General features: G+C 39.9%; 1 protein-coding gene across 1 annotated transcript; it reads left to right on the forward strand.

Annotated features, from left to right (window-relative positions):
* Positions 1-291: 291 nt before the first annotated feature.
* On the forward strand, positions 292-20,293 carry opn4xa (opsin 4xa; the record flags this gene model as incomplete). The annotated part of the gene is made up of 10 exons (XM_080420244.1): positions 292-308; positions 4,274-4,409; positions 8,235-8,368; positions 9,567-9,770; positions 11,251-11,422; positions 16,711-16,854; positions 17,562-17,669; positions 17,817-17,994; positions 19,118-19,264; positions 19,859-20,293. The coding sequence occupies exons 2-10, from the start codon at positions 4,276-4,278 to the stop codon at positions 20,291-20,293; spliced, it is 1,656 nt and encodes a 551-aa protein (XP_080276370.1). The 5' UTR covers positions 292-308; positions 4,274-4,275.
* Between the last annotated feature and the right edge of the window lie 2,125 nt (positions 20,294-22,418).

A 22,418-nucleotide genomic window follows, 5' to 3' on the forward strand; every position in this document is an offset into this window, starting at 1 on the left:
TGTGGGTCACACAGGGAGGGGGTGGGTGGGTCAATGTGCTACCACTCTTCGGCTCTCTGTCCTTCGCTATCCTCCGCCGCAGCCAGAGCAACAAGCACTGATAGCAGCTGCCTCCTGTTGCTGCCGTGAGAGAGGCTCCCTCTAACTGGAAGCTGCTACCAGACTTGTCCATTTAAACCTGCGGTGTGGTGGCTTTTTCCAACAGCACTCCTACATGCTACAAAGCTGAATTCTCTTTGGATCACTTCACCACGCCAAACAAATAGACGTGGTCAGAGGAGGAAGGAGGACCCTACTCACTGTAGCAGGTATAGTGGTGTAACTTTTACAATACTACTTGACTGTGATTTGTGGGATGGCTAAGTATGCCTACAGTTTTCATAAGGGTTGTGTCTTATGAAAATGTTTTGAACTGACAGTTTCTTGACTGGGCTATTCTGGGAGAGGTTGTTTATATGCTGTATTTTTTTGTATCGCCCCAGAGACACTAGCATAAAACTTTTGATATGTGTCTATTAAGGAGCCATCCCATTAGAGTGTTTTACTTCTAACATTTAAGCACATACTATATTGTAAAAACCAAGTTATTCATATTCATAACTTATATTTCACCAATAGCTTATACAGTAAGCCAAGGGATATTTATCTAATATCTCTTAGATCACTAAGTATAATAGATCAGTTTTCTTACTCTATTCCACCCATGGATGGGCACATCAGTATAGGGACCAAGGAGGACCCTATCTTAGAATGACTAAAAGGAATATATTAATAACTTTCTATCATTTTCACAGAAACCAGGGAATGATTTCCATGAAAATATCACAGTATACAGTATACTACATAAAGAGAAAAGTCACATGTCCCCTTTGCTTTCACAATGTAGGATACACAATGTATCATAAATATAATATACTGTATATCACATGGAGCTCACAGGACATTACTGTAGGTGCAGACATTCATCTCTCTGTCAAATCATCATGTCCATGGTCAACGCATCTGTCTTCCTCTCATAAGATGTGAACATTGTATTAGTGACTTCTCAATGAACATACATTTGATGCATCTGTCCAAGTCATACAGATTCATAAAATATACTCATAGAGTAACCATTTGCTGGAGATGGTTTCACACTATGATACCTCTCACAAGACTAGAAGACTGTACAGGCAGTCCAGTTGCTGTATGTTTGAGCGCTCTGTACTAGCCTTTGGTGTATGAAAGGCTCTTTGATGTGGGGAAATGTTTTGATGCTGGCAGGTGAATGAGAACAAGAACTTGCTGTATGGACCTGGCATGTCCATCTTGTATGTCCGAAATCGTTACTTTTCAGGAAATGGAAAACAGAACCTATTACAAATCAAATGTAGTTATTTAGTCATAATCTCTTGTTGTCTGTTTTAATTGGTCAAAGAGTAAGTGATATTTTTGGGAGAAACGTTTTTTGTTAAAAGGTGAAAGCACTATTCTGATAGTAATCATTGCTAGAGTGTTTGTTCAGTACCATGGGTCTCTTTAATAAACAGAAAATACATTTCAGGTGGGTGGCACATTTTCAGCCAATCATTTATCAGCTTAAAATGTAGTTCCAATTTTGTTTGCTTATTTCATGTGATCATCATTTCATGTCATCACTTCCAATTTTCACTTGTTTATCCTGTATCCTACTGAACAAACACTTCATAGCAATGAGTACTATCACAATAGAGCTATTTAACACTTATTTTAACAAAAAGATATTATATAAATATTTATAAAACCCACAAACAGACTTAACCACTTGCATATTTTGGGCCTGTCATTATACTGTAGATATACAAATGATATCTGCATATATTACATTTTCCAGCAATCAAATATGTTGTGAACTTGTAGATCTGATATTTTTGCTGCTGCTGTGCGACTCTGTCATACAATGAAGTATAAAATAGGGCATTCATTTATTTTTTAAAAAACTATCAAAAACAAACGAACATTAAAAGATGAAATATGGAGATAAAAGGTTTCTCCCTGACAGCGACAATGTTCTCCTTTTCTTATTATGATTAATAGACACAGCCAAGGTCAGACAAGATTTATTCAAGTAATTCAGTGCTAGTAGTACTTAAGATAATAGACTTAACTCATGCAAGCACACTGTAAAGCTATAACATCAATCGTAAGTGAAATCATAGAAACCTTTCTTTGCATGATATGGAAATAATAATCCGCTGCTCTAGTGCCTTAAGTTCTATCACTGGAGGCGAGAACATACAGTATTATTTAGTAGATGTCCATGTTGGATTAGGGTATTACAATTTTACAGAGGACACTTTCACATGTAGGCAATAACAGCAGATACAGTAAGATCTTAAACAAAGTGACTTCAAGCTTAAAACAAGTGTCTAATTTGAAGCAGCAGCACTCAACATAATCTCCTTCCAAACACAGAATGTTTATAAGGAATTCATGATATATATTTTACAAGACACTTTGAGGTCCTGGAGAATTTTAAATGAATCACAGCAATAAATCAACAGTTCTGCGTGTTTAAGTTACTATGATGGCGAGCAGTACCATTGTTTTGAAAAGGCGTCATAGTGTGCTGCCACCATATTGTCGCTGTCGAGAAGAAACATTGTATCTCCCTATTTCAAAAATGTAATAATTATTTTCTTAAATTAATGCCCTAATTCATCATACAAGAGTGTTGCACAAAATTTGCAAATATAGCTGATCTACAAGCTAGATTGCCTATTTTCGCTATTTTCGAAGAATGTTGAAAGTGGAAGTGAAACTGGTTAAGTGTGTCAGTGGGTTTTATAAATATAGAACCAATAAATTATTAAAAAGGACTTGTGAATATGAAAATAAAAGGTTCTTTTATCAATTCTCTGAAAAGTTTTCCACCTGAAAAGGTTTCCACCTGAGATTGACAATATGTCACTCTTCTAATTTAGTACAGGGATGCTGAGAGAAAGTGACTCCATATTGTATAAACGGTCTGAGGATTGCGTGACTCCATGTGCACTCTTGATTTCATCATATTAACAAAAGAAATAAATCCTCTTACAATGACCACCTCATTTGAGTTACAGTCACACCCACTTTCCATACATCCATTTTCATTATCAGAAATGGCTAATGCGTAATCGCCTCTTTAATAAACATGTTTTAGTGATTAAGAGCATTTGTTGGGTATTTGTCACTGAGGAAAATAGTGCCTTTTGTTTACATGTACTGTCACTACGTTTCACATTATATTCTTTACATATTGATATACTGCACTCATATAATAATTTGGCTAATTATATCTGTTCCTTGTTTTCAATATAGATAGATAGATAGTTTTATCGTAATTCAACAATACATAAAATGCATAATTGAACAAATTGTTCCACTGGCTTACTGGAATCTAAAACTACTTCTAGTTAAAAAGAAACACCCAAACATATTGTATGGCAAGGAGTCCTCAGCAGCATATAAGAGAAAGGATGAACTCACAAAGCAGACCAATTCAATAGTATTGATAAGGATCTCCTTTTGGACAAACATGTAATGACAGGTCCAGTTCAATTCACGTACTCACAGTACGACGTACTGTATCACAGTCTACTTGCTTGTCTGATCAATACTGAGCCAACTAATTAGGGATTAAGGCTATGAAAAATCACACAGATCACTTGTATACAGAAGGTGATAGCTTACTGTTTCCCAATTCAAGTTATTGTATCAACTACTGCTCTCACCATAACTGCCTTTATTCCTGTTAGGAGATATTGTTACTCCAAATCACCAACTTGATTATCCCATTCTGCATTAACTGCTTAACCACGAAAGGTTTCTAAATTATCTCGAAAATAGCCAATCTACAGAGTTTGTTATACATTTGCACATTTAAAGAGGTTAAGAATAGCAGCGCTATTACATAATAGAAAAAGAAGGCACTACTACGGCACAGAATAAAAAGTACAGGCTGTGGAAGCTTGCTGTTGAGACATGTCATTAAGATTACATGAGGACATTCAGTGGAGTGGTCGCAAAATAGCCCCATGGCCATGGACTAGATCTGTAATGTGCAATCAAACAGGCAGGCAGTTTGGGATGAGCTTACATTGTGCATCTTGACCTTGTTGACTTTATTGCAAGATAAATCACAATATCTAATGTCAGCTCTACGGTTACAGAATGGAAAGACAAACCAGGTAAAAGTTGGGGTCTGCTGATGCCATCAAATTATTTTAAGGACATTTTTGCTGTTACTGACATCTTTGTGTGATTGTTGTCCCAGGCATGGACATGGACCGAGGATTCTACCGCAAAGTGGATGTTCACGACCATGCTCACTACATCGTCGCCTTCTTTGTCTTGGTGATCGGAGCTGTGGGGGTCACTGGGAATGCCCTGGTTATGTACGCCTTCTCATGGTAGGCCACATTCAGACATAACATAAGCCTGTATTTGTACTTTATTGTAATTGGCAACTTTTTTTGCACCATTGGGTGCGTGTACTATAGTGCAAATACACACATACAGTATACATCATGCAATACACACATACACATCACATCAACACGACATAATTTGCGCACATATGAAAGGACCGCAATGGAAATAAGCCCCTGGCTTTTTTGTGTTTTTATCCTTTTCATAATGGTGTGACAATATTATTATTATGTATTTTGCAGTTCATTATCAATAAAGAGGTTAAAGTCAAAATCAATATCTACAAGCTCACAACATGAGCGTTTTTAGCTTTTTTTAATGAATCAATATCTTGGTAATATATTACAGATCTTTGGTTGTAGTGAGTGGTGAGGAAGGAGCTTGTGCAGTCAGTCAGTCAGTCAGTCAGTCAGTCAGTCAGTCTAGCAGTGAGAAGAACTTTCTCCTATGGGCCTGGGTCTGACATGCCTTTTACATTAAGGTTTGACCTCACATGAGGCACAATGTACAGTTATCTCCCCCCACCATCACTCTGGCTCTTCTGTTCAACACATGTGTGTCCATTAAAACACATGCATGAATACTGTAAGCACACATACACACACACACACACACACACACACACACACACACACACACACACACACACACACACACACACACACACACACACACACACACACACAGCTCTGTATTGTTATACTTGTGAGGATATCAAAAGTTTACACGTTGTGAGCTTGAAGATCTGCAATTAAGTATGAATCAGACATAACTCTAACCCCAACCCCTAAACCTATGTAAATATCTCCTAATTGTCTTCGCCAGGCCGAAGGCATGGCAGAGACTATGTCTTGCACCCTGTCTGGCCGTCCGTCCGTCCGTCCGTCCGTCCGTCTCTGTCTGTAGACAACTAATCTCTGGCACCGTTGGCCCAATCTACTTGAAACTGTGCACACACACATTTTTTTATATTACTCCAACAGATTTTGTCCAAACATCACGCAAATCGCTACACAGTATCTCTATAGTCATTAAACCAAATGGGTCTGTCAGATATTTCATTTTCCATCTTGATTGGCTAAGATTGGCTTCCAAAGTTTGCAGGAGTGCTCTGTTTTTAACAAAATGGCTCAAATCATGAACACAGAATGCGATTGATTGACGTGAAACTTTGCATGCACATTCCCACTAGGCAGAGGAAGAAATGCCTACCCAGATTTTTCAAAATCAGCCTTATGATGGTGCTATACTGTAACAGACCGATCCTTGTTTTGACCTATAACTGGGCCGATCAGTGTGAAACCTTGCACGCACACTCCCAAGGAAATACCTCTGCCCTTCATTTTTCACATAGGCCTTTTATAGCACCACCAGGAGGCCGTTTTTTGTAAAACACATTTCTTAATATTACTCCTACAGATTTTGTCATCACCAAATCGGTACACATTATCTCTATAGTCGCGTGATTTACACGGATATGTCCGATTTTTCATATTCCATCCTGACTGCCGAATTCAGAACATTGCTGGCCTACAATAAGCTACCTGACCTGGCGGAGATCTGTGCTCCGAGGAGCACTTTTTCTACTCTAACATTATATTAACCATAAAACAACTATTTCTCTTGTGAGGACCAGGAAAATTGTGCTCACAATGTTTATTTCTCAAATTCTACTGCACTTATACGTACTGTATACACACACGCACGCACGCACGCACGCACGCACGCACGCACGCACGCACGCACACACACACATAAAGATGTCAGTGAAAAGTGGTGCCAGTTGATTTGCACAGTGGTTCAGTAAATGGAGACACAGAGGCTATTGATGTGTCAGTCATTGATCGTTGGTGGTTGGTTAGGGTGGAGAGCAGGGGAGGTGGTGAGACAATACATCCTTCACAAAATTGACACTCACAACAAGTGAGAGGTGGTTTGAATTGGCTCACAACCAGTTTATTTTGTTTAACCAGTTGTATTACCATAAAACACACCATGTTATGGCATGTATATTATGTTATGTCTGTAGCAGCCGATAATGTAACAGCTTCCAAAAATGTAATAACTGGCATACATCAAATTATTGATGTAATAGTATTCGATGATCTGATAACTGACCAAATTGTATGAATCAATGACATAACATTTGTTATTACATGCATAATGTATTAAGTTATTACATTATTGGCTGTGTATTACATTGTTGGCTGGGTAAAAAGCAGCCAATAACTTTCCAAACTTTCAAAAATTATACGTAGCCTGCGAGTTAGTTCAGGCAGTATATACTCGAGAGGTTACACACTGCGGTTATGCAGGCGCATACGGAGCTTACTACAATACTATTACACAGACCATACGTCATAGCTGACGTGACATCAGCTGACCAATCAGCAGGTTATTTAAACTCACCTCAAGTCTCTGTTCGTTGTCTGCTGTCATTTGTCCCCTGGTCTGTTGGTATGCAACTGTTTCTCCCACCACCACCCCAGCACCACCAGTGGGCTCTGCTATTGTTTCTGTTCCCCATGGGGGGTTGTTATGTTATGGTATATCTATCTCCCCGCTCTTAATGGTTAATGATGGCTGTATGATTGTGTTGAGCAGGGAGAAAATAATGTTGCAGAGCCTGAACGCCAAGATAAATTATTATATCCACACTTGTATTCACATTCATAATAAATATTGGTTCAAATTATTCGTGAGTTATCTGACTGAAATAGGGAAAATGGATGATCTGCAAGCTCACAATGTTGTGAGCTTGTAGATTGACTATTTTCTCTATTAGAAATTGGTGCCTGGTGTCTCAGCCAGTTAGTGCACAGATCATACTGCACACAGCTTCTTGTGAGTGTGACAAACTGGGTTAGAATCTGACCCCTGTCCTGTCTCCCATGTCTCTCCTCTCTCTCTGCCCTTGGTTCCCTGTCTCTCTACACCAGTTGTTCTCAACCATGTGGGCCAGGGACCACTAGTGGGCCGCAAGTGGGCCCCCAAATAATTTCCAAAACACTATGATTTTAATGATAATATAACATTAAAATACTGTATATTAAAAACAATTCATGGTATTTTTTATTTGAAACCCTCAAATTTTTCTTTCTTTCTTTCTTTCTTTTTATTTGTTTCGAACACCAATAAAAGTATCAATAAAAGTAAAAATGGTAAATATATCAAAAACAAATCCATCCAAGGAGCAGGAAGAAGCTAATGCGTATAATATCCTACCCCTTCATAACAGTTTTATATTGACACAAAATAAAAAATAAAATAAAATAAATGATAAATACGTTTTCTTTGTGATACCAATAAATAAGAACTATACTATGTAAAAGTATACTATGTTAGTTCCATTAATCCAAGCCGAAACACAATCGATTGATTGACCATTGAAATAGACATGCTCTGAAAATGCACATGGCCCACCCGTCTGACCACTTATCGGCTGCCCGGCTTAAGTGGTCAGATGGGTGGGCTGCAAACGCTTTTGAGATTTTCAAGTGCGCCCTTATCCAGAAAAGCTTAACCACTTAAACCCCAGCACCAGTATTGTGGGGGAAGATTTTGCTGAAAATAGCAGATAAGCTCACAAGCTTTGTGAGCTTGTCGATATTTCCGGCTATTTTCAGCGAAAGCTTTCCCTACAATAACATAAAACAGAAAAGACACAAGTATTGAGCCCTGAGGGACTCCGGTTACCCATATGGGGTTTAAGTGGTTAAATAAAGCATGAAATGCAAAAAAAGAAAAGTAAAATCTTTACATGACAACATGACATGAGCCTAACATCTGTGTGTCCTGTGTTTCAGTAACAAGAAGCTTCGTACTCCACCCAACTATTTCATCATGAACCTGGCTGTCAGTGACTTCCTCATGGCCGTCACACAGTCACCAATCTTCTTTGTCAACTCACTTTACAAGGAGTGGATTTTTGGGGAAACGGGTACCTACCTTTACCATTGTATTTTCATTTTTGTCTTTAGACATCGTAAGAAAGCTTTCCCCGTTCTAGTTATGTATAAATGAGTAATATGAAATTGCATAATACATACTAAGTAGGCTACATGTATAACGCACAGTATTTCATGATGTGAATGATATGAACGTTTTATTTTAGTTTTTACAGTGTCAGTAGCCGGTATGAAATACGACAGGAGAGGTTATGTAATCACATCAGATTCTGTGTCTGTCTACTGAACAACTCTCATCTAACTGATTTAAGCATTTCATAGTGTGCAAAATGCATACCCTTAAGGTGCTTATAATCAGTATCATATTCCTCAGTCACACTACCTGCCACATGAATTAACCACTTTCAACCTGGCCTCTCTATTTTGGGAATGTCATTTATAAGCGTCATTTTCTGAAAAACAATCAGAAAATGTAACAAAATAATGTCCAAAATAGACTAAATAGCTGATCTACAAGCTCATAATCCTGATTGCATTGTGAGCTTGTAGATCTGCTATTTTTGGTATTTGCCTTACAATAAAGTATATCATCGCCGTTGTGCGGAAACCTATAAGTGCATTACAGAAAAGAAAAACGCATAAAAAGATTAAAGATGCTGTAAGTGATATTTTTGAAAAGTTAAAGCGTCATATTCTGATAGTAATTATTACTATATTGTGTTCAATAACTGGGGTCTCCCGGTCTCTCCAGCTCTTTAGTGAACAGAAAATACATTTTCAAGTGGGTCACCACTTTCATCCAATCAGGAGAATCAGCCCGTTTATCAACTTCATATTTATAGTGAGGTCTTATTTTGTCAGCTCATGTCTTTGTTTCATCACTTCCAGTTTCAGGTGTTTATCCTGTATCCTGAGTTCTCTCTCCCGATTGGATAAAATTCGTATCCCAACCTGAAAATGTATTTTCTGTTATTGAACAAAGACTTTATAGCAATGATTGCTATGAGAATACATAGATATTTAACACTGATTTTAACCAAAACAGATCACTTACAGCACCTTTAAATATGAAGATACAAGGTTTCTGTAGGGCTAAAGTCTTTAAACATGCTACACATCATGGTAAAAACTAAGGCAATATTCTCCACTGAGATGAGGAACATTTTTATAAGGACCTTTGCACAACACACCCATGCAGGTTTTGATGTTTTCTCTCCTCTTTGTTATCAGGATGCAAGATGTACGCCTTCTGTGGAGCTTTATTTGGAATCACGTCCATGATCAACTTGCTGGCTATCTCTATAGACCGCTATATTGTCATAACCATGCCCTTGCAAGCCATCCAGTGGACGTCCAAGAAACGCACTTCCTACATCATCCTCCTGGTCTGGCTGTATTCACTAGCCTGGAGCCTGGCACCTCTTCTGGGCTGGAGTGAGTGACCCTGCTTCCTTCCGCTACAGCGATGGCTCTCAAGCTCTTTAGCTTGAGACCCAAAAGAGAAATGTGATGTCTCTCCGGGACACAGTGAAAATAGTCGATCTATAATATTGTAGGTCTGCTATTTTCACTACTACTTAATTTATTTTAAAAAATGTACCTTTATGGAATTCCTTTCATTTTGAGAATTTCTTTAAAATAATAGACTTTTTTATTTCTGAAAATGTTTGAATTATTATTTGTTTTTTTGTTAAAAATAAAAAAAGTAAATGATAAGAAGGGACACTCGCAACCCATGAAAATGGGAGTTTGAAGTCGATCGGTCAGACGGTTCCGCACATTCATAGATGTTTTAAATTGTCAAAATCTGTTATCTTCGAAAATAGTGATGCGACGTGTTGTAGATCTGCTATTTTAACCCTAGAACACTAATGTTGAAAATTGTCACACGATCACTAACATTGGGTATATTTTATCCAATATAATAAATTCCATAACAAATATTTCTAATCAAAATATATTAAAGTACAACAATACATGGCAAATTGAGGTACTCTTCTTTAATATTTCAACATGAAATTTCACAAAAAAACTAAAAACATATCATGGGGGGACCCTATAAAAAGACAGCAAAATCTGTGAAAAATGTGAGTATTGTTAAAAACATATTCCTAAAAATATATAATGGAGCTGGGAACTTTTCCTTCTGTCCACCCATTCCTGGGACATGTGAGCCGTGTCCAGTGAAGGCACAGTCTAATTGCATCAGCTGACCATTGTGGGAGTATGGGAATTTGTTTTACCCTCTCACAAGGTGAAAATCTGCCTGTAGAAAAATGGGGATGGGGGCAGGGAGGGAAAAAAATGGAGATGGGGCAGGGAAACAAACCTACCTTCTATGAAGTCAGTGAGCATCCTGAAGGTACCCAAGGACCCGCCAACCTCAGACATCAGCAACATTATGAAAATCACATAAATACAATTGTTCGGGTGAAATTCACCCAATGTTAGTGTTCTAGGGTTAAGTGGATTTTTTTCTAGAAATGACGCCTCTAACACTGTGAATACTGACATCGTCGCGGTTGGGCATCCCCATACTGTATTTCAACTTTTGATATATTCTTTCCGTAAATTAATGACCTACTTTGTCGTACTAGTGTGAAGAGTAGAATGAATGCAAATAGCCAATCTACAAGCTCACAACTCATCGCAGCGCGTTGTTAGCTTGTAGATGTTTGTCTGTGGATTTTATAAATAATGAAACCAATGAAAAGTATTAACAAGAGCTTGTGACTAATTAACTACTTGGGGTCAATTGGGACAGGTTCTTTTTTTTCTCCATTTCCTGGAATGTACAATAACAATTTTGGACATACAAGGTTTCTGCCCGACAGCAACTATATTTCACATTCTCACCATAACATTCCTTCTTGTTGTTTTCTCTCTCTCTCTCTCTCTCTCTCTGTCTCTCTAGGTTCTTATATCCCAGAAGGCCTCATGACCTCATGTACATGGGACTATGTGACGTCCACTCCAGCCAATAAGAGCTACACCTTGATGCTGTGTTGCTTTGTATTCTTCATTCCATTGGGCATTATCTCCTACTGCTACCTGTGCATGTTCCTGGCTATTCGCCGTGCTGCCAGGTATATACACACACTGTACATCCAAACACAGCACTAACACACACACACACACACACACACACACACACACACACACACACACACACACACACACACACACACACACACACACACACACACACACACACACACACACACACACACACACACATACATACGCACACACATAGTCATGCCTACAATATATCATCACTTTCAATTGCACTTGTTTATCCCGTAGCATAGCCTGTATGATTTCTCTCTCCTTATTTAAATAAATTAGTTATTCTATAGAGTCTATAGCAATGGTTGCTATTGGAATATACTGTAGAGTTAGTTAACACTTATTTGATCAAATCAAAATCAATGACACCCCCTTTTATTGAACCTGGAGAAGGTCTTGTTGATGAACACTTACAGTATAGCAGTTTAGTAACTTGTGGACTGTGGAGTCCATGTCTAGGCCCTAATAAGACTCTGGTACAGAGACTTGCCATAAGAACCTGAAATTACTTTGACTCATACACGCATTTTATGTATTTTGTTTCAGTGGATCAAAAAAACATTTCAATCTTGGACTAATGTGTCTTCACAATCATTGGCTTCTTTTGCATAGTAAAGCTTTCATTGTCTCCGCCAGGCCGAAAGGCATGGCGAGAGAGTATGTTTTACCCCCTGTCCGTCCGTACGTCTGTCCGTGTGTCCGTCCGTCCGTCCGTGTGTCCGTCCATCCGTCCTGTCCGTCCGTTAGCAGCTAATCTCCGGCACCGTTGGCCCAGTCGCTGCGAAACTGTGCACACCCATTCCCTGGATGCCAATTCAGAACCTCTGCCCCACGTTTTTCACATGGGCCTGTTATAGCGCCACCAGGAGGCCGATTTGTGCAAAACCCATTTTTTTCCCATTACTCCTACAGCTTTTAACCAAACATCATGCAAATCAGTACACAGTATCTCTATAGTCATGTGATCAACCCGGATCTGTCCGATTTCCCATATTCCATCCTCATTGGCTAAGGTTGGCTTCCAAAGTTTGCAGGATTGGTCCGTTTTGAACAAACTGCCTCAAATCATGAACGCAGCTTGCCATTTCCATAAAATTGCACACGCACATTCCCACTAGGCCGAGGAAGAAATGCCACTTGAAAATTTTCAAATCAGCCTCATGGTGGCGCTATAACAGGCCGATTTGCATTTTTAACTATAACTGCACGGATCTGCGTGAAACTTTGCAAGCATTCTCCCTAGAGGTAAAGGAAAAACCTTTGCCATGCATTTTTCACATCTGCCTTTTAGAGCGCCACCAGGAGGCTGACTTTTGGAAAACTAATTTTTTGCTATTACTCCTTTACATTCTGTCCAAAAATCACGCAAATCGGTACACAGTATCTATATAGTCATGTGATCAAGATGGAAGTGTCCGATATTTCATATTCCATCCTAATTGGCCAACATTGGCTTCCAAAGTTTGCTGGATAGGTCCGTTTGAACAAAATGCGAAAACAAAATTTAGCGAGAGCAGAGCAAGAAGGAATTGATAGTATTATGGACAACGTCTTTCATGCACACAATTGGATGAGGATGGACTTCCCAGCATGCCTTGGGGCACACACTAAGAGTCATTGTTCTATTGTTGTTATTATTTGCTATTGTGGAATGTCTTATTGGAATGAATGTCTTATTGGAATGAATATCGTGTTGTGCCATTCGTTTACCACTTAAAGGTATCATGACATTCATTTTCACTTTTTTTATTTTCAATGTTTTATTTGGGGTTTTATGACCTCAATTACACCCAAAAAACCTGAACTTAGAACATTCAGTGGATTTTCTGTGGTCTGGGGTTTTCTGAATAATTAGGCTGAAAAGTAATCTGAGCTTGGCCCTTCGACAGTGATGTCACAGTCGATTAATCCCGCCCACTCTCCTCCTCGCCCCTCCCCTATCCTTTCCTTTGGGGGGGGCGGAGCAGAGGCGATGATTGACAGGCAAAATCCCTCACCAGCGACACCAGCAGGCAAAGATTTCTTTTTTCATTGCAGTTGAAAAGGCTTTAGAAATGTGAGAGAAAAACACCTGCCATGGATCAATGGAATGGAATTTTCACTTAAAACTTTTTGTACACTTTTGAAGGACCAGGACAAAGACTTTGAATGTGGTGTAAAAGTGAATGTCATTAAACCTTTAAAACCTATACTAGGCGACCAGATCGATTCCCAAGGACTCTATACTAGGTCCCCTCCTGTTTTCACTCTACAGTAAATATCTTCACTCAAAAGAGCCGATCTACAAACTCACGTGTCGACACAGCACAATGCTTGATGAGCTTGTACATTGGCTATATTCAGCGGATAAGGATGCTAGGGTTCAAGCAGTGTTGCTATGCTCATTTGGGATGTGCTTGCACTGTATTTTAATGATGTGACGCGCACGTCGCTTAACACCTACACTATAGGTCACACAATGGACAATTGATATGCATCTAGGCTAATTTCTATGTTAATGTACCTGGCGTGAGTCGGGAGTCTTTGTAAACTTAGTTGAAGTGTGAATTTAAAGTAGTTTTAAATCTATGCGTGTGCCTGCGCGTGCTCCTGGTCAAATAGGTTCTTGCACGCCGTGCAAGGCCGTCCAGTGAGCATTGCACCCCTGGGTTCAAGTAGTTAACCAGTTCTAGGATAATTTGGGGGAAGACTATGGCTGATAGGGGTAGTAGTAGTCACACAGCCTCCCATCTGTATCCCAGCTTTGAGTTGATTTGGGCTTTTTGTGAGCCGTTTGCCACAATTAAAGATTTTTCTCTTGAAAAGTCATTGTCATCACTTGGACAACGTCTTTCATGCACACAATTGGATGAGGATGGACTTCCCAGCATTAAGAGTCATTGTTCTATTGTTGTTATTATTTGCTATTGTGGAATGTCTTATTGGAATGAATGTCTTATTGGAATGAATGTGTTGTGTTGTGCCATTCGTTTACCACTTAAAACCTATACTAGGCGACCAGATCGATTCCCAAGGACTCTATACTAGGTCCCCTCCTGTTTTCACTCTACAGTAAATATCTTCACTCAAAAGAGCCGATCTACAAACTCACGTGTCGACACAGCACAATGCTTGATGAGCTTGTACATTGGCTATATTCAGCGGGTAAGGATGCTAGGGTTCAAGTAGTTAACCAGTTCTAGGATAATTTGGGGGAAGACTATGGCCGATAGGGGTAGTAGTAGTCACACAGCCTCCCATCTGTATCCCAGCTTTGAGTTGATTTGGGCTTTTTGTGAGCCGTTTGCCACAATTAAAGATTTTTCTCTTGAAAAGTCATTGTCATCACTTTTCCTGTGGCTAAGCAACCCTCCGGTCACTACAATAGTTTTAGGCCATGTTCCGTGGAACAACACACATTATATTCGGTGTCTGACAGAGTCTGTTTAATTTCTATGAGGAAGTTTTAACCCCATTTCTAACAACCATCCAGTATAATAGTATCGGATAGCAAAGCATGAAGGCTTCCTATCTAACTTACACACTCAGTTACACATGGAGGGTGGGGGGCTTCAAGTTGTTTTGAAGTCGTGTTCACTGAGAAGTACTTAGTTCGTTTAAGTCTTTGGCTTTGGAGAAAAGCTTTTTCTTCTTGTGAATCTTTTTGGTGCTGCACTGTTACATTGGGGATTTTAGATTTGTTTCTCTCTCCAGTGACATGGCTACCTGTCTCCAGGTCATAACCTCTCTTCAGGGAACAAACCATCATCATATCCAGACAGATATTTGATCTATTTTCGTTAATTTGGGATATAAAATGGGGCTTAAAGTGGTTATGTCAGGCAGTAAACGATGTAACCCATGTAGTAGCCCTGGGAAACAACAACTACTGTACAAGGAATGTCCATAAGATTTTCCAAGACTGGAAGGTTAAGACGTTACGTTATTAGTGGTGAAACAAATTCAAACAATTAACAATTAATTGTCTCCGCCAGGCCGAAAGGCATGGCGAGAGAGTATGTTTTACCCCCTGTCCGTCCGTCCGTCCGACGGCATTTTATAGCGCCATCTGGAGGCCGATTTGTGCAAAACATATTTTTTGACAGTACTCCTACAGATTTTGTCCAAAAATCCAGCAAATCGGTACACAGTATTTCTAGAGTCATTAAACGAAACGGGTCTTTCACATTTTTCATATTCCATCCTGTTTGGCTAAAAATGTCTTCCAAAGTTTGTAGGAGTGCTCCGTTTTGAACAAAATGCCTCAAATCATGAACAGCATGCAATTTCCTTGAAATTTTACACGCATATTTCCACTATGCCCAGGAAGAAATGCCACTTCAACATTTTCAAATCAGCCTCATGGTGGCGCTATAACAGGCCGATTCGTGTTTTTACCTATAACTGCACCGATCTGTGTAAAACTTTGTAAGCGCACTCCATAGAGGTCAAGGAAAATCCTTTGCCCTGCATTTTTCACATCTGCCTTTTATAGCGCCACCAGGAGGCCGACTTATGTAAAACACATTTTTTTATATTACTCCTTCCGATTTTATCCAAATTTCACGCACATCGGTACACATGATCTCTATAGTCATGTGATCAAGACGGATGTGTTTGATTTTTCATTTTCCATCCTGATTGGCTAAGATTGACATCTAAAGTTTGCAGTAGTGGCTTGTTTTGAACAACATGCCGCAAATCATGAACGCAGCGTCCGATTGCGGTCAAACTTTGCATGCACATTCTCACTATGTTGAGGAGCAAATGTCTCCCTTTTAACATTGGCCTGTTATAGCGCCACCAGCAGGTCTAATTTAGCAACAAATTTTTTTTTAACAAAATGCCTCAAATCATGAATGCAGTGTCCGATTGCCGTGCAAGGCCTAAGAAGAAATGGCACCCTTTTCACATTGGCCTATTATAGCGCCACCAGGAGGCCACAATAACCTACCTGGCGGAGACCTGTGCTCCGAGGAGCACTTTTTCTAGTTTTAGCTGAATTTACTTATTGAGTTGTGCTAATCCCCATTTATATAATCAACTGTGCAATCTGATATGAGTTTTATTTTTTTCATGTGATTAGAATAGTAGAGAATTTCATCAAAATGAATATTCGATTTAATCAACTAGTTCAGAACTTGGTTAAACCACATTAACCCTGGCATCTCTATTTAAATTCTTCAAAAAGCCCAGGACTGCTGCATAGCGAAAATGTCATACGACAAAGTCTAAATTAGGCCAAGTGGTAAATCTATTTTATTTCAGAAAGTGACCCATACGTATTGTGACGTTTAACCCATGTTCATCCTCTCCATGTGATCAGAGATGTGGACAAGATGGGGAATTCAACCCAGCAGCAGTCCATCAAGACTGAGTGGAAGCTTGCCAAGATTGCCTTTGTGGTCATCATAGTGTTTGTGCTCTCCTGGTCGCCTTACGCATGCGTCACTCTCATCGCCTGGGCAGGGTAAGTGGAGAAGGAAATGGTGATGAGCTAGAGATGATGTCCTAGAGAAGTGGATGGAATATTTTGGAACAAGTTTCTCAAATGAAACAATTGGACTGACAGTCCACACCGTTATTTGCAAGTGATCATATCAGATGTGTGTATTCAGACATCGTCAACCTATCTGCATTGGTTGCTGTGGTAAGAACACAATGAGGCCTGAGTGATGCTTCTTAGAAGCATCACTCAGGCCTCATTGTGTTCAAAGAAGCTTTCAGTGTCCGAGTGTCCAGACTCTCAAAATCAGATTTGAATGGCGTTTCAAACCACCTAATGTGGTTCAAATCTGATTCCCAAAAATCTGTTTCCATGTGTGGTTTCTTGTTGCTCAGACTTGATAAAAAACAATCAGATTCCAATCTGGAAAGGCCAAAACTGGGGCTGCCAGTCTGAACATACGTAGCCTTAGATTAGAGTAGAGGTAAACTGGTGCAGCTGTCATCCTACAGTATCTCCAGATTTGACTCACTCTGGATGGATGTGAAGTGATGGACTGTAGCCTGATAAGAGTTGAGGCATGATCAAGCACGTGATTCTTCCTGATTTGATAACACCTTTGTGTCACATGGCACAACATGGCTCTGTAGGATATCTCTGTAGATATGTAAGTATTAGCACATTTTCCAAGATGACTGTACAGTACAGATTTCCTGTGTTCAATCTTTCAGATATGGAAGCATACTCAATCCTTACTCCAAAGCCGTACCTGCTGTTATAGCCAAAGCGTCAGCCATCTACAACCCTTTCATCTATGCCATCATTCACTCCAAATACAGGTGAGTGTGGTTATCCCACATGCTATAACTGAGCTATAGGCTCATCATTCGTGCTCCATCGTGGCGGTGTGCTGTTCACATGGAGGAAAACATGACATTTTTGCTGAGTGACACAGAGTGACATTTACACTGTACGTTTTTCAACAGGGATACCCTAGCAGAGAGGGTCCCCTGTCTACACTTCCTAGCCCAGCCTCCCAGGAAGGATTGCATATCAGTGTCCAACAGTGAGTCCTCCTTCAGGGACGGCTCATTTATGAGTAGACAGTCATCTGGATCTAAGATCAAATTCCACCGAGTTTCCTCCATGTGTACTGCAGATACGGTGAGTTCAGCATCCGTGTTAAGGTTATTATTCAAAAGGTAAGGTAGTGCCGGGTAAACAAGCACACCATATACATGGAACAGAATCAACAGTATGCATGTTAATTAACCACAGGAACCCTATAGTCCCTATTCTGTACATAGCCAATCTACAAGGTCACAACATGTCGCATCACATCTCATCTTGAGCTTGTAGATTGTCTATTTTCGACGAAGAGATTTGGCGTAGAGGGTAAAAAAGAGGGGACCAAGTACAGACCCCTGGGGTACCCCTGGCAAAAGAAGTATAGGTTTTAAGACGGGGGTTAATCACACGTTGCATAGTGTGAGCAGTAACTTTCAGTCAATGAAAAAAATCGTAAGGATTATCGTGTGTGCTGAGAAATCTTCTCACTGTACATTCACCACACAAACTGCATCATATAAGCCATACTGTGTATCTACTATCGACAGTAGTTAATACTGAATAGTTATCAAAATACATTGTAAATTGTAAATTGATTCTACAAATGATTATGGCTATACTGTTATAGAAGTTTCAATACTGTATATGAATACAGTGTCACTGTTGAAAAAGTAGGCTACACTGAAGCTGTATTTGTTTGGCAACAGTGGAAAAGTATAGCAGCCATTCATCTGCAGGACATACTGTAGTGAAGAAGATGCAAATATAGCCTGAGGCACCAAAAACAAGACAAGGATTAGAGGACAACATGTTGGCCTGTATTAAATATTCTGTAGGATGGAAGTTGTCCATTTGAGCGGTTTCTTTTTGATTAGCATTGAGCCCTGTCAAGCCCCTCATTTCTTTAACCAGAAAGACATGGAACAGACATTTACAAGTACAGCCAGCTAGGCCAGAATTAATCTCCTCGTTAAAGTTTCATTATAGCACAGCCAAATAGATACACGTTCTGTAAAAGAACACACACACGCACACACACACACACACACACACACACACACACACACACACACACACACACACACACACACACACACACACACACACACACACACACACACACACACACACACACACACACACACACACACACACACACATACCACAGTTTCACAAATAACGTATTAATTTAGTTTGACATTCATGTCCTCTACAGCAGGTGTGGAATGATGTAGAGCTAGACCCCATACGACAACATGGAAAGACTCTCAGATCAGGCCAGTCCGTGGGAGGACTTCTGATGAAGAAGGAGCACAGGTCTTCAGTTCAGTGGATCAGGACAAGGAGCAGCCAAAACCAGGATCAGGTAAGGTAGGTCATCAGGATGTATCATATGATGTATATGATGTTTTCTTTTTAATCATGTAAAAGAAGTTAGATGTTTTAGGTGAAAGAAGAAAACATTTCAGCAGTGAATGTCATCTCCTTTCTATGGGAAAAGTGACCTCCCCATGTGGTCTCCTGAAAGATGGATTTTCAGTTCTGTTTCGAAGGAAGCGAGTGATCCACATTTTTAAGAGATGGAGTCAGGGCATTCCACAATGTGTTGTGGATGCAACGCATTGTGAGCTTTTAGATTGGCTATTTTTGGCTTGCAACACCGGCGTATGACAGAGCATAAATTAAGCATCGCTAGGGTGCTAGAATAATCTGCCATAGAGAGCAAGTGAGGTACTAAGGTGTTTCAGCAGATCTGGGAATGGCTGAGAGAGGGAACCCAGTCTTAGGACTCCGACCTTAGTTTGGCTGGATTTTCACATCATGCTTTAGAAAAGAGGGGGATGGCGGTGTGTGCTCATATTGATCAGTTGTGTTATGTCTCAATGAATCCTTCACTCAGCATGTACTATTTTTAAAACAAAATGCTTTCTTGATTTTACTGCATTGTTTTCCTTCTCAGTTTGCCACCCTAGACCGAGGGTCAATGAGCAGGTGTGACCACAACCGGGCGTCTAATGCCGTCAGCAAGGCCACCGTGTCACTCCTTCCTATCAGAGAGGAGGGTCGGAGAACGGAAGAGATAACGGAACAGTACGTAGCGAAGGAGGGTGAATGTCAGCTGACAGAACCTCCGCCAACACAGGAGGAAAGGACGGAGGAGGAGCATAGAAAGGTCATGCCGGGCCCCTCGTGGTCAGGGTCTCTGGACGATGCAGAACGCAAGGACGTCTATGCCATCGTCAGTCCCGTGTCTGAGAGCAGTCTCCTGGAGGACGCCTTATATAACGGGGAAAAACACAGTCTGCAGAGCCAACAGCGGGACCTGCTACTGGGCCTGCAGAGCTTGAATTGCTCTCCTGAACTGCTGGAGTCTGTTGAGAGATTTCTCTCCTGAAACCTCAGGAAGCTAAATGGCCAACATGTGTATGTGCAGTACTGTACAGTATGTGAATGAATGGTTTGGTTGGAAATGAGCTGCTATTCTTACTTTTCATAGCACCAGGAAGTCAGGCATGTACTGTATCACACTCAAATGCAAAACAAGTGTTTAATGTGTGCAAGACTATGACTGTTGTTGTGAATATCATTTTATAATCCTGATGCACACTTCTTATGTTCAACTGACTCTGTTTGATCAGTATAGTAATTGCCCTTTAACCACTTTCAACCAGGTGTCTCTATTTTAGGCATGTAATTATAAGTGAAAATGTTTTAAAAAAAATAGCAGATCTACAAGCTCACAATGCATCACATTGTGATGCATTGTGGGCTTGAAGATCGGCTATGTTTGCCACATAATATTGTATGACATAACAGTATAAAATTGGGCTCAAGTGGTAGAAGTTGCAATCCATAACTTCACCATAACTACCACTACCACTTTGCCAATGGCAGAGATGCCAAGCCATCCCTGCTTGGTCTGGGAAGATATTGCACTATGAGCTTCAGGCAGTACTAGTTGTCAACCAGTACTGTAGGTGTATTACTACACCATGCATATTGGTTAAAACATTTGAACATTTTATTCACAAAAATACGATTGCAGCTTTAAGAAACTATTATTATGCAACACAAAACTGAAGAAACAATAGTTGACTTTTGGCCATTCAATACAAACTCTGGGAACTTATTGGAGTACTACTCCATGCGTGTGGCCTCATTGCTGCCAAAATAGCCCAGGATGAAGAATATACTGGATCATGTACCCATAGTTAATTAAATGGATTACCACCAAGGTGACGTTTCAAGCATCTTAGCTCTTCCTCAGCCTAGACATCACCTTGGTGGTAAAATCCATTAAATTATCTATGGGAGCATGATCCAATCCAAAAAGACTCTATTTTTCTATTTCAATGTGTTCTTCTGTGAAGCACCTGGGATTTTCTTTTGTGTGCTTTGTAAGGGTTTTGCATGAAGAACATACTGACCATCAAGGCCAGCACACCAGGGACATAAACCATCTGGTTTAAGTAGAAACAAATAGCGCAGAATAGGTAAATGTCTTGATGTTATTTGTAATTAGTAATTTACAGTATTCTATAGGTTGGCTTTAAGTCCAAGTTAACCTTTCATGTGATCATTGAGGAAAATCTATTTAATTTTGCTGTCTGAGACCAAACGCATCACACATTTTCTCTGTTCTTTATTGGGAAAGCACTTTTTAAAGCCATGTTATGAATGACATTAAGAAGCAACTTGAACAAACGAACAACTGACGCTTTCGTTGATTTACATTTTGATCCTTATTCCCCTCTGCATATCCTATTAATCCAATGGATGTGTGTACTGTAAGACTCTGTGAGAGAGGTAAGGTTTAGGTTTCTGAACTACATTACCTTAAAAAGCCCTCTTCATCTGGACTAAAAGTAAAATGATCACATAATCACACGCTACACAAGTACACGATACACTTCAATGTATTGTGAGGCCACTAACGAACAGCTTTCTTCCTTTCAAACCCTCAACAAGTCCCACTTTGAACTCTCCTTTTGAACTTGAGCTTTTGATTTCAGAATGTCTTGCGCTGTTTGGTTTATCCTTTTATGTAATGGTGCTCTAACAGTGTGCACTCATTGCTTCCACAAATGAGAACTACTATACTTCAGTGGCTCCATGGCCTTCTGGCTTGTCTTAGGACATTAGACTGCTGGGTTTCCCCATCAGCTTAGTAGTCATGTATTAAAGTGGCACACAGGCAGCTACAAAGTCAAGCTGTGTCATACAGCAGAATGCAAATCCGCATCTTACTTAACTATAACATGAACCCTAGCTCCCATACTCTAGTATGCAAGAAACAGTCTGTGAAAATAGTACTGCATTGTGATCTACAAGCTCACAATGCATCTCAGTGTGACTCTGACTCGTGAGCTTGTAGATCTGTTGATCTAGTAGAGGGAAAAAGGAGGGCAGCATTTAAAGGAGTAGTTCACCCCCCAAAAATACTTATTTTCTGTCAATTACACACCCCATGAAACCTTGAATTCATGGAGATTTTTTATGTCGCATTTCTAAGCCAATAA

The sequence above is a fragment of the Gymnoscopelus braueri genome (genome assembly GCF_963280865.1).
Source record: "Gymnoscopelus braueri genome assembly, chromosome: 22".
Classification (NCBI taxonomy): Eukaryota; Metazoa; Chordata; class Actinopteri; order Myctophiformes; family Myctophidae; genus Gymnoscopelus; species Gymnoscopelus braueri.